The sequence below is a fragment of the Lucilia cuprina genome, chromosome 6 (assembly GCF_022045245.1).
Source record: "Lucilia cuprina isolate Lc7/37 chromosome 6, ASM2204524v1, whole genome shotgun sequence".
Lineage (NCBI taxonomy): Eukaryota > Metazoa > Arthropoda > Insecta > Diptera > Calliphoridae > Lucilia > Lucilia cuprina.
Genome location: NC_060954.1, coordinates 46,901,275 through 46,918,904, shown reverse-complemented (window position 1 = coordinate 46,918,904; position 17,630 = coordinate 46,901,275). Strand labels below are relative to the sequence as shown.

Here is a 17,630-nt window from a genome sequence, read left to right as displayed (position 1 = left end):
CAGTTCTAGTTCAGTTCTAGTTCAGTTCTAGTTCAGTTCTAGTTCAGTTCTAGTTCAGTTCTAGTTCAGTTCTAGTTCAGTTCTAGTTCAGTTCTAGTTTAGTTTTAGGTAAGTTATAGTTCAGTTCTAGTTCAGTTCTTATTCAGTTCTAGTTCATTTCTAGTTCAGTTCTAGTTCGGTTCTAATTCATTTCTTGTTTAGTTCTAGTTCAGTTCTAATTTAGTTCTAGTTCAGTTCTAATTCATTTCTAGTTTAATTCCAGTTCAGTTCTAGTTTACTGATCTATTGTCAAAGCTACAGTCTGAAAATTGTTTTTTCTTTTTTTTTTAATTTTAGAAGAGATAAATATTTCCCACACTAACCTGGTATAAACGTCGAAGGACCATCGATATTTTTCAATATTTCTCTTATCATCTGAGTCCACAGTGATTTGTGCAACAATTCCTCGTCCTGTTCATTCGGCTGTGTATAGGCCAGCAAAGTTTGTATAATTTCATATTTAGCCTTTGCCACTTCGCCAGCTGCTGGACTAGTGACCGGGAAGAAATGCATCAAATAGTAGGTGCGCATTAAATGATCAATTGCCGTCAAATCTTTAAATTCTACATCTCTACATTGGATAGCAAATGAAAGCATTTCACGCATAACTTGTAAAGTGGGTAAAATAATTTGACAGCAGTGGACACCCTGTAGGGTCATTAAAGCCGGAGTATGTAAACCAGGTTGTTCAAAATAAGCACAGAGTTTTTCTAATATATGTACTAAAGTTTGCATGCCATCGGCAGCATAGAATTGCAGCGCCACATAACGATGTTTTAGTTCTTCTGTATCGGCTGATTTGTAAATTTTGGAAGTTGGTCCTATAGCCAAATAACGTAAAATTCTTAGACCCATTATAAGATCACCAGGGAATGTGGTAATGTATTCCAAAGAACGTGTAATAACTTCTACTAGTGGTGTTATATCATCGTAAGCAAAAATGTTGATAGTTTCTAAAGGTTTAAGATAGACAAACATTTCTTGCAGTACAGCCGATACAGAAGGTTCAAATGTTTCATGATTTTTAGCCAATTCCAGAATACGTTTACCAAATTCTATTAAATAATCTAGATTTTCACAATAACGCACACAACAATCGACCATATCAACAGCATAACTTAAGACAGGACTTTTATACTTAGCACCAGGCGAAGTTAACTGACGTTGAGCCTGTAAACGTTGTTCGTGTTTAATCAAATCCATAAAGACTTGTATTTGTTTATTAAGACCCAACACTTCAACCGTATATTGTCGTCCATTGGCATTACAAGTTTGTGAGTAAAGAGCATGTAAATGTGTGGCCAATTTAAGAGAATCATATGTTTCACTTATAGAGGAATAGAAAACAATAGCATCTAGATGATAACGTGTCTGTATTTTATATGCCAATTCTATGGCCAATGTTTCCAATTCTTTATTATGATCGAGGCCTTCTTTTAGTACAATTTCATCTTCTGGTGCTGTCATTTCTATGTCTTCATCTGGAGCTGCAGCCGAAGGGGTTTGTTCTTTTGTTTCAGTTTCTTTTGCTTTATTTTCTTCTGGTTTCTCGGTTGTCTTTGCAGTTGTTTGTGGTGATTTTTCATTAGGTGCTTCTTCGTTGGTGGTGTTTTCATCCGTTTTCGGAGTTTGTTCTAGATGGGAATGTATAAAGAAAAGTTTCTTTATTAAACAGATTAGTCCAAAGACTAGCCAACAGACAAGTACATACACTATTCCCTAAACTAGTCAAAAGACTACTCTATATACTGTTCATTACAGTAGTCCATAAAAAAGATAACCGATTAGTCAATAGACTTGTGGATAGTAAACAAACCAGTCCGTAGACTAGTCTACATAGTAGACAATACACTCATTCATAGATTAATTAACAGACTAATCAACTAGCTAGTTCATAGACTATTCTATAGACTAGTCAACATACTAGTCCCTAGACTCCTCAGTCAGCAAATCAATTTACTAAAACATAGACTTTTTAAAAGTCTAGAACATAGACTAGTTAATAGACTATTTACTTCTCACACTTACCTTCCACAATTTCTTCTTCCTCGACACCTGCTGGCACCTCATCAATACCCAGTAAAATTGCCACCAACATCTGTGTCACTTCAAAACAATCATCTGTTAAATAATCAATACCCACACTACACTGCAACAGGGAACGTAACACATCCAAACAAGTCACCAACAACGATGAAGGCAACTGGCCGGCATTGCTAACAATCAACAGTAAAGATTCAGCCAACGAATGTTGTATAAAATATGATCTAAAAGCATTGGCACAAGTTTTTTGAGCAGCTGCATCAATGGATATTTCAAATTTTTTAGAAACTGGCAGAAATCTTTTAGGTTGTTGATATGAGAGACAATTCTCCTGTAAAGCATCCAAAAGTTGTTGCAAACATGCCTCTAAAGTTTGATAAGGTTCCAAAGAGGTTGCCTCATAGTTGGTGATAACAAAAAGTTGTGTGCAAGTTTCACGCATAGTTGCTAAGGATTCATTAAGATGTAACTTTTTAATAATGGATTGTAGAAAATACTTGGTGCGAGTTAATTTAGAATTTTGCAACAAATCCAAAATAAGTTGATAACCATTGATGGTGGGTGACAGAAAGTGTTGTAGGGCGGGTTTGCAATCCAATAATGAGTATATAGTTTTGAGTAGCATTAATTTAATCGATAAGGCCATGTAGTTTTGATGGTATAGAGTTAAAACCACCTTAAAAGGATCGAAATTTTCGTTAATTAAAAGATAATTGAAAATTTCTACACTGGGTGCCAAAAGTTCCATTAAACGAGCGCCCGTCTTAATGTGTCTGATCTTAAAAGCTGGCTGAGGTTGACAGCAAGCAGCCTCGAAGTCTAAAGCTATAATGGAAATTTTGCATAAAAGTTGCAAATGCTGTTGATTTTCCAAAACACAGGCCAAAACCTGTTGTCTTCTATTATAGTTTTGATTAAGATAGGATAAATGATTAATCAATTGCTCACTAAGGAAAACAAAACTTTCCTTTTCTTCTGTGGTAGTGGCGTTATCCTTGAAGGAAATAACATTTTCACATTTCGTTTGTAATTCGAATTTCTTAAGTAGAGTCTTAAAGACATCAATATCTTTTTGATATTGTTGTGGTAAGTTAGAGGTGAATTTCTCTACCGGCTGTGTATAAGGATTAAATTCTATAATTGCAGGTTTAGCTTTAAGGGCCAACGTTTGTAGTTCCTGTTCAAATTCATCGGCATTTGTTGAAGGTTCTTCATTGGTATTAGAATCATTGTCTTGATCATCACCGATTATTTCATCATCACTAAGGATGGGTTCATATTGCTCGACTGGTGTACCAGGATTGTCATCATCTTCAATGATACAGGACTCTGGAACATCGGCGGTATTGCCCGAAGCAGCTAAAGATTCGGAAGATCTGCGATAGCTTCTACTTTTTAGAGATTTATAATGAGTATTAGACTCTTCGTCAGTGTAGTCGGGAGAACGAGGTCTAACCGGTGAATCTATAGAGGCTGGTGGTGTCCTAGGCCATTTAGGCTGTTCGTCAACATCTGAGCGAGAGCGTTCTGAACGTTTTCTTCGTGAATGACGAGCATATACTGGACTTCTGGACCAGTCTCTTAAGGGTTTTTCTCTATCACGTTCACGTTCTCTTTCCCTATTTCTCATATATTCATTGCTTTCCGAATGGCAACGATTACGCGAAGAGGGTGATCTTTCAGAAGATCTTGAAGATTTTCTTAATCTTCTTTCACGTTCATCACCCGAATCACGTCTATAATGACCATCCGCTCCACGAACACGTAAACCGTCATAGTCCATTTCTTCATGATCATGGGTGTGTGAACTTAACTCACCCGGCAACGGCTCCTTCCAATCTTCTTTAAGTTCTTCATCGGCCATACTAGAATTTCTTACACCCTCACCGCTAATATTGGGCAAATCATCCATTTCTTCGGGTTCACAGGGAGCCGGTGGTGGACTGGCTATATTTTCCGTTAACGAATTAGTCAATATACCATATACAGCCAGGGTAATGGTACTATACCAGCCTCTCAAAACCAAACCGTCAGTGGGTATTTTATCCTGTGTACACTCCAAGTGTATGCAATCATTTTGATTGTATTGCAACTGGCCCAAATTCTCAAATGCTGAAGCACCCGGCATGCCCAAATCATTAACAAAGAACTCTATATCAAACTTAGAGGGATTGGTTGCACCCAAACGTACACCACCGGGAAAGTCTGCTTGTACGCGAGCGCCCAATGGTATAATGCGAACTTGTGTGATAAACACCGGTTTAGGAAACTGCACCAGATCCAAATTTATATCCTATAATAAAATAAAAACATTTTCACTTTTAAGACACCAGCGACAAGAAATGATGCCGAAAATATTTACCGCGTCTGATTCATGAGAAAATGTATCAAAGAATAGCAGTTCACTGACATCTTCAGTCTCTGCCATATTTAATGCTTTAACTAATAACTTTAATAATCAATTTGTAAATATTATTTTTTTTTATTCAATCGAAAATAATGAATTAAAATAATTTATATTAAAATATTCACGCAAGCAAAAACTTTTCACTGCAGCACAGAACCCCGCGAAGACAAATATTAACTGCAACGGCGACTAACACTAAATATGTCGGCGGCGGCTTAAAATCGACCGTAAGGGCCAATCTTTAGGTGAAAGACTAGGGATTAAATTAAATACTCAATCAGCTAATTTTGTTTGCTAGTTTAAGCGTCCAATAGAGTTGGTTTAAACTTGAGCCAGAAATTTAAAAGTGTAAACAGCTGATGCCAAAAAAATTAGTACAATTTTTATTAAAATAAATATTAAAATGTTTGATTTATCGATTAGTATAAATTATGTGGACTTAATAAAATATATTTTTTTTGTTTTATATTAAGTTTTCATCAATTTTCATATTATATTTACAATTGTCTTCTTCTTTTTTATAAAACATGCATCATTTTGATAACAGTGACGTTTTCTGTTGTTTTGTATGGCAACACTGCGAAGTTTAATCTAGTAGTCAAAAACAGCAAAAGGGATAAACCTCAGATTAAATTTATTTTTAAATTAACTAATCTAATTATTAATTGGCATTTGATTGTGAACTCAAAAACCCGCTCTAAGCCGGCTAAGTTTTCAACTACGTTTAGTTTTTAAATTTTCAACAATTTTAAATAAAAGCGGAAGCAAATATATTGTTTATAACAACAAAACAGAGCAAGCTCAAAAGTTGTGTGAGAAATTATGAAGGGATGAATGAAAAATTCTTAAAAATTAAAAACAAATCCTTTCTCCAAATTTCTATGGTCTCTGGTACCATAGAAGATCGTGTGCCAAATTTAATTGAATTATCTTCAAAATTGCGACCTGTAGTTTGATTACAAGGTTTACAAGCCCTATTCGGGGGTTCAGTTGTATGGGTGCTAGGTGAAATAATGGACCGATCGTAATCATTTTCAATAGACTTTGTCCCTGGGACAATAGAAGATCATGTACCAAATTTCATTGAGTTATCTTCAAAATTGCGAACTGTAGTTTGATTACAAGTTTTACATGGACGGACAGACGGACGGACATAGCTAAATCGACTCAGAAAATGATTATAAGCCGATTGGTATACTTTAAGGTGTGTATAGGACCAATATTATTGTGCGTTATAAACATCAGCATAAACCCAATATACCCTCCCCACTAAAATGGTGTAGGGTATAAAATTTGTAGCCGGGTTATATTATCTAGATCCGTGAAGACATTCTCTACAAAGCTGTAAAATTTGTTTTTTTCTGGTTCAAAAATCAATCGGATATTATTAATTAATATCGATAAAACATTTAACTTAACCCTCTTTTCATAATTTTTAAGCCGCCACCAATTTTACCGCTAGTCAACGCCTTTGTTAATGTTTATCGACGCAGGACTCTGTATTCAACTCTGCTGCATTTTTCTAGTAAAATTACAATAATAATAAAATTTTTAAACAATTGGGAAAACAAAGTGGAAAATGTCTTCATTGACAAGAGAAAATATTCCACATCTATGTCGAGCTTGTTTAAGAAATCTAATAAAAAGTGAAATTCAACCTTTAAATCGCTCCCAAAAACAGGAGCAACCTCATTTCTATCATATTGAACGCACACAAAATCTTAACAAATGGATGGCTATCATTAATCCTTTGGAGGATGTGACACGTCTTAGTACAATAGTGCAACATCAAAAATATCCCGAATATGTGTGTCGTTCATGCTATGAAAATTTCAAACATGTTAATGATTTTAAAGAAATGGTTGTACATTCCTTTAGTGTTTTAACGAAATTACTGACTGGTGGAGAAGAGAAAAAGAAACTAACACCTGCCACACTGTTGCCAGAAGTTGTGACACAAAGTGAAGTTGTAATAAAATCTGAACCAATAGATGATGATGATGATGAAGATGACGATGAAGAGGATGATGAGGAATTTATGGATAAAGATTGGCAACCGGATGAGGATGATGACAATGCAAGCAATGATAATGCTTTAGAATTGCAAAGAAATATTAAATTGGTAAATAGTAATAAAGTTTACTTGGAAAGAACTCTTTTTTTCTATAGAAAAGCAGAAATTAACAAAATTCTTTTTTTACCCCATTTCTAGGAAGATACAAAATTTGTCGATCCTTTAATGGAACCATCATCATCGTCATCTAACCTCTTGGAGAAGGATGAAGGTCAGCCGAAAGCTACAAAAGCCTACAAGTGTCCTATATGCAAAAGTAGTTACATACACAGATACACCTATGTCGCACACATACGACAAATGCATTTGGGTATTGAACATGCCTTTGAATGTGACATCTGCCACAAAACTTATACGAAATTTTGTAATCTATATCGTCATATGCGTAAAGATCATAATCAATCATTGCGACAATATAAGTGTGAATATAGTAAATGTAATCGCAGTTTTCGCCAATTGACTACACGACGTAAACATTATGAAAAATTTCATAATCATGAGCCTTTACCAGATCATGTGGATAGAATTTCGCAAGAATGTCTCCAGCAGGAAGAGTTGCAAAATTTACAACATTCCCCGGCAAAGACAACTTCAACGCCGAGCACAGCAGCAAATGTGGATGCAGACAATCTAACGAAAGCTACCGCTCTAATCAATAAACGTTCCTATATATGTCCTATTTGTGCTGGCAAATTTGAAACATCCTACGATCTAAAGGTTCACATGAACAATGATCATAAAGATGATTTGAAATTTCGTTGTAATATTTGTGGTAAACATAAGATTTCTCAATTGAAATTGGATGAACATATTACAACGGTACATGAAAATCCCATGGTAACATGTCATGTTTGTAAAAAAATCCTAAAATCAAAAAGTCATCTAAGACAGCATATACTATCGGTGCATAATGGTGTTAAACCTTTCTCCTGCGAATACTGTCCAGCTAGATTTGCTGCTAAGAATACCCTAAAGGTTCATACACGCCTACACACCGGCGAGAAACCATTTAAATGTTCCATATGTGATCGTCGTTTTACCCAGTTGACACCAATGAAGAAACATTTGATAACCCATGAAAAAGGACATCGCAATGCAATCGACTAGGTTATCTCCCTCTTCTATTTGTGTTTAACTATTATCATTTATTTATTTTTTTATTATTTAATTGATTTAATTAATTTAAGATGTCAATAGTTATTAAATAAGTAAAATAAACGTCAAACTACTATCATTCCAATAAAATTAATCTAAATTTTAAGCAAAAAGTTTAAAGTGTTTTTTTTTTTGGTTTCGTAGAAGTATTAGTTTGCTTTGAAATAGTTAACTTTTTAAAAAGTTTGCCCCGCGAGAGTTCACTTTTCCCATAAAAAGTTGGCCCTGAGAGAGTTCACTTTTCCCTTAAAAAGTTCGCCCTGAGAGAGTTCACTTTTCCCTTAAAAAGTTTGCCCTGAGAGTGTTTACTTTTCCATTAAAAAGTTTGCCCTGAGAGAGTTTACTTTTCTACAGAAAATTTTGCTCTAAAAGTGAAAACATAAAAAGATAGAGCCAAAATAAAGATAATCTGTGATCACTTTCATTTCCCATCAAAAATCGATGTTTTGAGTGAAAACATAAAAGTCCATTTATCTTGGAAACTAGACGAGATAAAGCCAAAATAAAGATAATATGTGATCACTTTTATTTCCCATCCCATCAAAAATCAATGTTTTGAGTGAAAACATAAAAGTCCATTTATCTTGGAAACTAGACGAGATAAAGCCAAAATAAAGATAATCTCTGATCACTTTCATTTCCCATCAAAAATCTATGTTTTGAGTGAAAACATAAAAGTCCATTTTTCTTGAAAACTAGACGAGATAGAGCCAAAATAAAGATAATCTGTGATCACTTTTATTTTCCATCAAAAATCAATGTTTTGAGTGAAAACATAAAAGTTTATTTATCTTGGAAACTAGACGAGATAGAGCCAAAATAAAGATAATCTGTGATCACTTTCATTTCTCATCAAAAATGAATTGTTTGAGTGAAAACATAAAAGTTTATTTATCTTGGAAACTAGACGAGATAAAAGTGTTCGCCTTCCTATAGAAAAGTTTGCCCTTAAAGTGTTTACATTGCTATAGAAAAGTTCTATAAAAAAAGTTCAATAAAAAATGCTAATTTTTTGCTTTGTAAATATAATAATATTTTTTAATTTTTATTAGTTTTGATTAATGCAATTTTTTTACTATTAAAAAGGAATCATTAAAAAAATGTTAATTATTGTTGAAATTCGATAGTTTTAACATCGGTAACACTGGTGCCAATGCCCAGTAGAGATAAAACAATTGGAACTAAACCTTTTTCTTGAACATCAACGCCCAAAGAAGACAATAAATTACCCAAAAGACCGACAGGTCTCTTTGTTGCAACAGTAACGGAACCCTTAAGAGAACTCTTACTAACGGCATTGAAATAGACCTATAAGAAAATCTATTAATTTCAAACAATTTCCTATATCCATATTAACTTAAACTTACCAAGAAAGTATCACGTTTTTTGCCAATTTTAGCTAATTTCTCTACAACATCAGTGGTGGAAAGGGGTTCAAATGTGGCCTTAACAATTTCCAAATTTTTACCCTTAATAGAATTGCGACATTTGGCCAGTTCCTTGGGAGCATCACCTTCTGTTGAAACAAATTTGATTTTATCATCAACCACCAGAATTACACAAGTACTGGACTTTTGCACCAACACCACATCATTGATATCCTTAACTGAAAATTTTTACAAAAGATATCTGTTAGAAAAGTATTTGTTTTTTGGAGAATTTTAAAAAAAAAATTACTATATTTGGTGTCATAATTATAATTGGCTTTGGCACTAACTGCCATAACAATGGCTATAATGGAAATAAATTTAAAAAATTCCATTTTTTTCTCTGGTGGTTGTTTTTTGATTAAAAGAAAGTTTATACAAAACTATACTGTTCTTGGAATTTACTAAAAGTATTTATAGTCAAAAGAAATCTGAATTTTTAAGGGAATTAGGAAAAAGTTAAACACGATTTTAATTTTTGACATCACGTTTTAACTCAATACTTTGTTAGAAGTTTTATGACTTTTAAGCTAATTAAAGTTATAAATTGATAATTGACTAAAGAAAAGTAATATTTTTAGAAACTTATAGATATGTTTAAACTTTTAAATAACTTTAATTGATTTAAGCTAAAAGGACTTTTATATGCTTTGCTATTTTTCCCTGCAAAAAAACAAAAACATTTGTTTACAAGAGTTTTTTTAATCTTTGTTTAGCCTATAAAAAACGCTAAATTGTCAATTCTGTTTGTCATTATGCTTCTTCTTATGTTTCCTTTTGTTTTAGTTTTTCATTGCATTTCTAACGGTTCGCGGTTTTTTGGCAAAGAGTTGTAATAAAATTGTTTATATTTAATTAAATTAATAAATTATTGTGTTTTTATTAATAAAATATGAATATGTTATAAAAAAAGTGTCCGGGTGCTACAAAATATCATAGTAAAAGTGTAAAATTGTTAATTAAAAGATGTTGCAGACGACGACGACCTGCATTAAAATTCCACATTGTTGTTGTAAGTTAATTGAATCTTTTTCATTAAATATTGTTTTTGTTTTAAAATAAGTAAATGTATACAAAATATTAAAAATATCTGTAAAAATTAGTAAATTGACCAAGTCGCCACATGGTTTTTAGGCAAAAGTTGTAACCAAAAACACGGGGCAGGCTGCCGCTTGCCTTTTATATATTTTTTGACAAGCAACAAGTATTGTTATTGTTTGTTTGTATTACAAGTGTGTGTTTGTTTATATGTTTGTTTGTTTGCACTGCAAGTGTGCCTTAGCTGAACGTGCAGCTAAGACTCTTTTGTTCCAAATTGAGGATTCTCAATGCAACTCAAAATTTTCCACTAAGACTGGACAGAATACAAGACAAGGAACAAAAATAGTACAATTTAAGTAATGAACACAAATGAAATGTGACATGATTAGAAATTCTCTCTTTATACAGTGGGTTTTCATGGCAATTCTTCCGAATTTAACAAAACATGTAAAATGTCGTAAAAGTTTAAAGCAATAGGTATTTTGCTCGCAAAATATGTAAAAATATTTATACTTACCATGAGTAAAGCATAACATACATATAAACAACAATAATCTGTAAAACAAAAACAATAATAAAAAATGTCATTGTCCATTTATCTTGGAATCTAGAAGAGAACAGATATAGCAAAATAACAATAATCTGTAATCACTTTCATTTCTCATCAAAAATCCATTTTTTAAGTTAAAACATAAAAGTCCATTTATGTATCATGGAAACTAAACGAGATAATGCAAAAATAAAGATAATCTGTAATCACTTTAATTTCATTGCTTTCTGAGTAAAAACATAAAAGTCCAATTATCTAGGAAACTAGATGAGATAGGGCTAAAACAACGATAACCTGTGATCACTTTCATTTTTCATCAAAAATCGATGTTTTGAGTGAAAACATAAAAGTTCATTTATCATGGAAACTAGACGAGATAGAGCCAAAATAAAAATAATCTGTGATCACCTTCATTTTCCATCAAAAATCGATGTTTTGAGTGAAAACATAAAAGTCCATTTATCTTGGAAACTAGACGAGATAGAGCCAAAATAAAGATAATCTGTGATCACTTTCATTTCCCATCAAAATTCGATGTTTTGAGTGAAAACATAAAAGTCAATTTATCTTGGAAACTAGACGAGATAGAGCCAAAATAAAGATAATCTGTGATCACTTTCATTTCCAATCAAAATTCGATGTTTTGAGTGAAAACATAAAAGTCCATTTATCTTGGAAACTAGACGAGATAGAGCCAAAATAAAGATAATCTGTGATCACTTTTACGTTCCATCAAAAATCGATGTTTTGAGTGAAAACATAAAAGTCCATTTATCTTGGAAACTAGGCGAGATAGAGCCAAAATAAAGATAATCTGTGATCACATTAAAGTCCATTTATCTTGGAAACTAAGAGAGATAGAGCCAAAATAAAGATAATCTGTGATCACTTCCATTTCCCATCAAAAATCTATGTTTCGAGTGAAAACATAAAAGTCCATTTATCTTGGAAACTTGACAAGATAGAGCCAAAATAAAGATAATCTGTGATCACTTTCATTTTCCATAAAAAATCGATGTTTTGAGTGAAAACATAAAAGTCCATTTATCTTGGAAACTATACGGGATAAAGCCAAAATAAAGATAATCTGAGATCACTTTCATTTTCCATAAAAATTCGATGTTTTGAGTGAAAACATAAAAAGTCCATTTATCTTGGAAACTAGACGAGATAGAGCCAAAATAAAGATAATCTGTGATCACTTTCATTTCCCATCAAAAATCGATGTTTTGAGTGAAGACATAAAAGTCCATTTATCTTGGAAACTAGACGAAATAGAGCCAAAATAAAGATAATCTGTGATCACTTTCATTTCCCATCAAAATTCGATATTTTGAGTGAAAACATAAAAGTCCATTTATCTTGGAAACTAGACGAGATAGAGCCAAAATAAAGATAATCTGTGATCACTTCCATTTCCCATCAAAATTCGATGTTTTGAGTGAAAACATAAAAGTCCATTTATCTTGGAAACTAGACGAGATAGAGCCAAAATGAAGATAATCTGATGATTTCGAATTCGATGTTTTGAGTATAAAAGTCCATTTATCTTGTAAACTAGACGAGATAGAGCCAAAATAAAGATAATCTGTGATCACTTTAATTTTTCATCAAAAATCGATGTTTTGAGTAAAAACCTAAAAGTCTATTTATCTTCGAAACTAGACGAGATATAATCTGATGATCTGATGATTTTCCATCAAAATTCGATGTTTTGGGTGAAAACATAAAAGTCCATTTATCTTGGAAACTAGACGAGATAGAGCCAAATAAAGATAATCTGTGATCACTTTCATTTGCCATCAAAAATCGATGTTTTGAGTGAAAACATAAATGTCCATTTATCTTGGAAACTAGACGAGATAGAGCCAAAATAAAGATAATCTGTGATCACTTCCATTTCCCATCAAAAATCAATGTTTTGAGTGAAAACATTAAAGTCCATTTATCTTGGAAACTAGACGAGATAGAGCCAAAATAAAGATATTCTGTGATCACTTTCATTCCCCATCAAAAATCGATATTTTGAGTGAAAACATAAAAGTCCATTTATCTTGGAAACTAGACGAGATAGAGCCAAAATAAAGATAATCTGTGATCACCTTCATTCCCCATCAAAAATCGATATTTTGAGTGAAAACATAAAAGTCCATTTATCTTGGAAACTAGACGAGATAGAGCCAAAATAAAGATAATCTGTGATCACTTCTATTTCCCATCAAAAATCGATGTTTTGAGTGAAAACATAAAAGTCCATTTATTTTGGAAACTATACGGGATAGAGCCAAAATAAAGATAATCTGTGATCACTTCCATTTCCCATCAAAAATCGATGTTTTGAGTGAAAACATAAAAGTCCATTTATCTTGGAAACTAGACGAGATAGAGCCAAAATAAAGATAATCTGTGATCACTTTTATGTTTCATCAAAATCGATGTTTTGAGTGAAAAAATAAAAGTCCATTTATCTTGGAAACTAGACGAGATAGAGCCAAATAAAGATAATCTGTGATCACTTTCATTTGCCATCAAAATTCGATGTTTTGAGTGAAAACATAAAAGTCCATTTATTTTTGAAACTAGACGGGATAGAGCCAAAATAAAGATAATCTGTGATCACTTTCATTTCCCATCAAAATTCGAAATTTTGAGTGAAAACATAAAAGTCCATTTATCTTGGAAACTAGACGAGATAGAGCCAAAATAAAGATAATCTGTGATCACTTCCATTTCCCATCAAAAATCGATGTTTTGAGTGAAAACATAAAAGTCCATGTATCTTGGAAACTAGACGAGATAGAGCCAAAATAAAGATAATCTGTTATCACTTTCATTTTCCATCAAAAGTCGATGTTTTGAGTGAAAACATAAAAGTCCATTTATCTTGGAAACTAGACGAGATAGAGCCAAAATAAAGATAATCTGTGATCACTTCTATTTCCCATCAAAAATCGATGTTTTGAGTGAAAACATAAAAGTCCATTTATTTTGGAAACTATACGGGATAGAGCCAAAATAAAGATAATCTGTGATCACTTCCATTTCCCATCAAAAATCGATGTTTTGAGTGAAAACATAAAAGTCCATTTATCTTGGAAACTAGACGAGATAGAGCCAAAATAAAGATAATCTGTGATCACTTTTATGTTTCATCAAAATCGATGTTTTGAGTGAAAAAATAAAAGTCCATTTATCTTGGAAACTAGACGAGATAGAGCCAAATAAAGATAATCTGTGATCACTTTCATTTGCCATCAAAATTCGATGTTTTGAGTGAAAACATAAAAGTCCATTTATTTTTGAAACTAGACGGGATAGAGCCAAAATAAAGATAATCTGTGATCACTTTCATTTCCCATCAAAATTCGAAATTTTGAGTGAAAACATAAAAGTCCATTTATCTTGGAAACTAGACGAGATAGAGCCAAAATAAAGATAATCTGTGATCACTTCCATTTCCCATCAAAAATCGATGTTTTGAGTGAAAACATAAAAGTCCATGTATCTTGGAAACTAGACGAGATAGAGCCAAAATAAAGATAATCTGTTATCACTTTCATTTTCCATCAAAAGTCGATGTTTTGAGTGAAAACATAAAAGTCCATTTATCTTGGAAACTAGACGAGATAGAGCCAAAATAAAGATAATCTGTGATCACTTTTATTTTCCATCAAAAATCGATGTTTTGAGTGAAAACATAAAAGTCCATTTATCTTGGAAACTAGACGAGATAGAGCCAAAATAAAGATAATCTGTGATCACTTTCATTTTCCGTCAAAAATCGATGTTTTGAGTGAAAACATAAAAGTCCATTTATCTTGTAAACTAGACGAGATAGAGCCAAAATAAAGATAGTTTGTGATCACTTCCATTTCCCATCAAAAATCGATGTTTTGAGTGAACACATAAATGTCCATTTATCTTGGAAACTAGACGAGATAGAGCCAAAATAAAGATAATCTGTGATCACTTCCATTTCCCATCAAAAATCAATGTTTTGAGTGAAAACATAAAAGTCCATTTATCTTGGAAACTAGACGAGATAGAGCCAAAATAAAGATATTCTGTGATCACTTTCATTCCCCATCAAAAATCGATATTTTGAGTGAAAACATAAAAGTCCATTTATCTTGGAAACTAGACGAGATAGAGCCAAAATAAAGATAATCTGTGATCACCTTCATTCCCCATCAAAAATCGATATTTTGAGTGAAAACATAAAAGTCCATTTATCTTGGAAACTAGACGAGGTAGAGCTAAAATAAGGATAATCTGTGATCACTTCCATTTTCCATCAAAATTCGATGTTTTGAGTGAAAATTTAAAAGTTAATTTATCTTGGAAACTAGACGAGATAGAGCTAAAATAAAGATAATCTGTGATCACTTCCATTTCCCATCAAAAATCGATGTTTTGAGTGAAAACATAAAAGTCCATTTATCTTGGAAACTAGAAGAGATAGAGCCAAAATAACGATAATCTGTGATCACTTCCATTTTCCGTCAAAAATCGATGTTTTGAGTGAAAACATAAAAGTCCATTTATCTTGGAAACTAGACGAGATAGAGCCAAAATAAAGATAATCTGTGATCACTTTCATTTCCCATCAAAAATCAATGTTTTGAGTGAAAACATAAAAGTCCATTTATCTTGGAAACTAGACGAGATAGAGCCAAAATAAAGATAATCTGTGATCACTTCCATTTCCCATCAAAAATCGATGTTTTGAGTGAAAACATAAAAGTCCATTTATCTTGGAAACTAGACGAGATAGAGCCAAAATAAAGATAATCTGTGATCACTTCCATTTCCCATCAAAAATCGATGTTTTGAGTGAAAACATAAAAGTCCATTTATCTTGGAAACTAGACGAGATAGAGCCAAAATAAAGATAATCTGTGATCACTTTCCATCAAAAATCGATGTTTTGAGTGAAAACATAAAAGTCCATTTATCTTGGAAACTAGACGAGATAGAGCCAAATTAAAGATAATCTGTGATCACTTTTATGTTCCATCAAAAATCTATGTTTTGAGTGAAACATAAAAGTCCATTTATCTTGGAAACTAGACGAGATAGAGCCAAAATAAAAATAATCTGTGATCACCTTCATTTTCCAAAAGACGATGTTTTGAGTGAAAACATAAAAGTCCATTTATCTTGGAAACTAGACGAGATAGAGCCAAAATAAAGATAATCTGTGATCACTTTTATTTTCCATCAAAAATCGATGTTTTGAGTGAAAACATAAAAGTCCATTTATCTTGGAAACTAGACGAGATAGAGCCAAAATAAAGATATTTTGTGATCACTTTCATTTTCCGTCAAAAATCGATGTTTTGAGTGAAAACATAAATGTCCATTTATCTTGGAAACTAGACGAGATAGAGCCAAAATAAAGATAATCTGTGATCACTTCCATTTCCCATCAAAAATCAATGTTTTGAGTGAAAACATTAAAGTCCATTTATCTTGGAAACTAGACGAGATAGAGCCAAAATAAAGATTATCTGTGATCACTTTCATTCCCCATCAAAAATCGATATTTTGAGTGAAAACATAAAAGTCCATTTATCTTGGAAACTAGACGAGATAGAGCCAAAATAAAGATAATCTGTGATCGCCTTCATTCCCCATCAAAAATCGATATTTTGAGTGAAAACATAAAAGTCCATTTATCTTGGAAACTAGACGAGGTAGAGCTAAAATAAGGATAATCTGTGATCACTTCCATTTTCCATCAAAATTCGATGTTTTGAGTGAAAATTTAAAAGTTAATTTATCTTGGAAACTAGACGAGATAGAGCCAAAAAAAATAATCTGTGATCACCTTCATTTTCCATCAAAAATCGATGTTTTGAGTGAAAACATAAAAGTCCATTTATCTTGGAAACTAGACGAGATAGAGCCAAAATAGAGATAATCTGTTATCACTTTCATTTCCCATCAAAATTCGATGTTTTGAGAGAAAACATAAAAGTCCATTTATCTTGGAAACTAGAAGAGATAGAGCCAAAATAAAGATAATCTGTGATCACTTCCATTTCCCATCAAAAATCGATGTTTTGAGTGAAAACATAAAAGTCCATTTATCTTGGAAACTAGACGAGATAGAGCCAAAATAAAGATAATCTGTGATCACTTCTATTTCCCATCAAAAATCGATGTTTTGAGTGAAAACATAAAAGTCCATTTATCTTGGAAACTAGACGAGATAGAGCCAAATTAAAGATAATCTGTGATCACTTTTATGTTCCATCAAAAATCTATGTTTTGAGTGGAACATAAAAGTCCATTTATCTTGGAAACTAGACGAGATAGAGCCAAAATAAAAATAATCTGTGATCACCTTCATTTTCCATCAAAAATCGATGTTTTGAGTGAAAACATAAAAGTCCATTTATCTTAGAAACTAGACGAGATAGAGCCAAAATAAAGATAATCTGTGATCACTTTCATTTCCCATCAAAATTCGATGTTTTGAGTGAAAACATAAAAGTCCATTTATCTTGGAAACTAGACGAGATAGAGCCAAAATAAAGATAATCTGTGATCACTTCTATTTCCCATCAAAAATCGATGTTTTGAGTGAAAACATAAAAGTCCATTTATCTTGGAAACTAGACGAGATAGAGCCAAAATAAAGATAATCTGTGATCACTTTTATGTTCCATCAAAAATCGATGTTTTGAGTGAAAACATAAAAGTCCATTTATCTTGGAAACTAGACGAGATAGAGCCAAAATAAAGATAATCTGTGATCACTTTCATTTGCCATCAAAATTTGATGTTTTGAGTGAAAACATAAAAGTCCATTTATCTTGGAAACTAGACGAGATAGAGCCAAAATAAAGATAATCTGTGATCACTTTTATGTTTCATCAAAATCGATGT

At 32.3% G+C, this 17,630-nt stretch overlaps 3 protein-coding genes across 3 annotated transcripts in view; 1 reads left to right on the top strand and 2 right to left on the bottom strand.

Annotated features, from left to right (window-relative positions):
• LOC111682240 (protein virilizer) overlaps positions 1 to 4,761 on the bottom strand; it is an 8,259-nt gene extending 3,498 nt beyond the window's left edge. Inside the window, exons 1-3 of the mRNA XM_023444142.2 lie at positions 4,445 to 4,761; positions 2,068 to 4,375; positions 363 to 1,673 (exon numbers count right to left, since the gene is read on the bottom strand). Coding sequence (XP_023299910.2) covers positions 363 to 1,673; positions 2,068 to 4,375; positions 4,445 to 4,510 — 3,685 coding nt within the window. The 5' untranslated portion in view covers positions 4,511 to 4,761. The remainder of the gene's footprint in view (positions 1 to 362; positions 1,674 to 2,067; positions 4,376 to 4,444) is intronic.
• Positions 4,762 to 5,674: 913 nt separating this feature from the next.
• On the top strand, positions 5,675 to 7,745 carry LOC111682249 (zinc finger protein 271-like). Its single transcript, XM_023444150.2, has 2 exons — positions 5,675 to 6,611; positions 6,702 to 7,745. Exons 1-2 carry the CDS (start codon positions 6,069 to 6,071, stop codon positions 7,668 to 7,670), a joined length of 1,512 nt encoding a protein of 503 aa, XP_023299918.2. The 5' UTR covers positions 5,675 to 6,068; the 3' UTR covers positions 7,671 to 7,745.
• A 1,025-nt stretch (positions 7,746 to 8,770) lies between these two features.
• Positions 8,771 to 9,597, bottom strand: LOC111682251. Its single transcript, XM_023444152.2, has 3 exons — positions 9,396 to 9,597; positions 9,086 to 9,324; positions 8,771 to 9,026 (listed from the first exon to the last, which is right to left on the bottom strand). The coding sequence occupies exons 1-3, from the start codon at positions 9,478 to 9,480 to the stop codon at positions 8,826 to 8,828; spliced, it is 525 nt and encodes a 174-aa protein (XP_023299920.2). The 5' UTR covers positions 9,481 to 9,597; the 3' UTR covers positions 8,771 to 8,825.
• Positions 9,598 to 17,630: the final 8,033 nt, after the last annotated feature.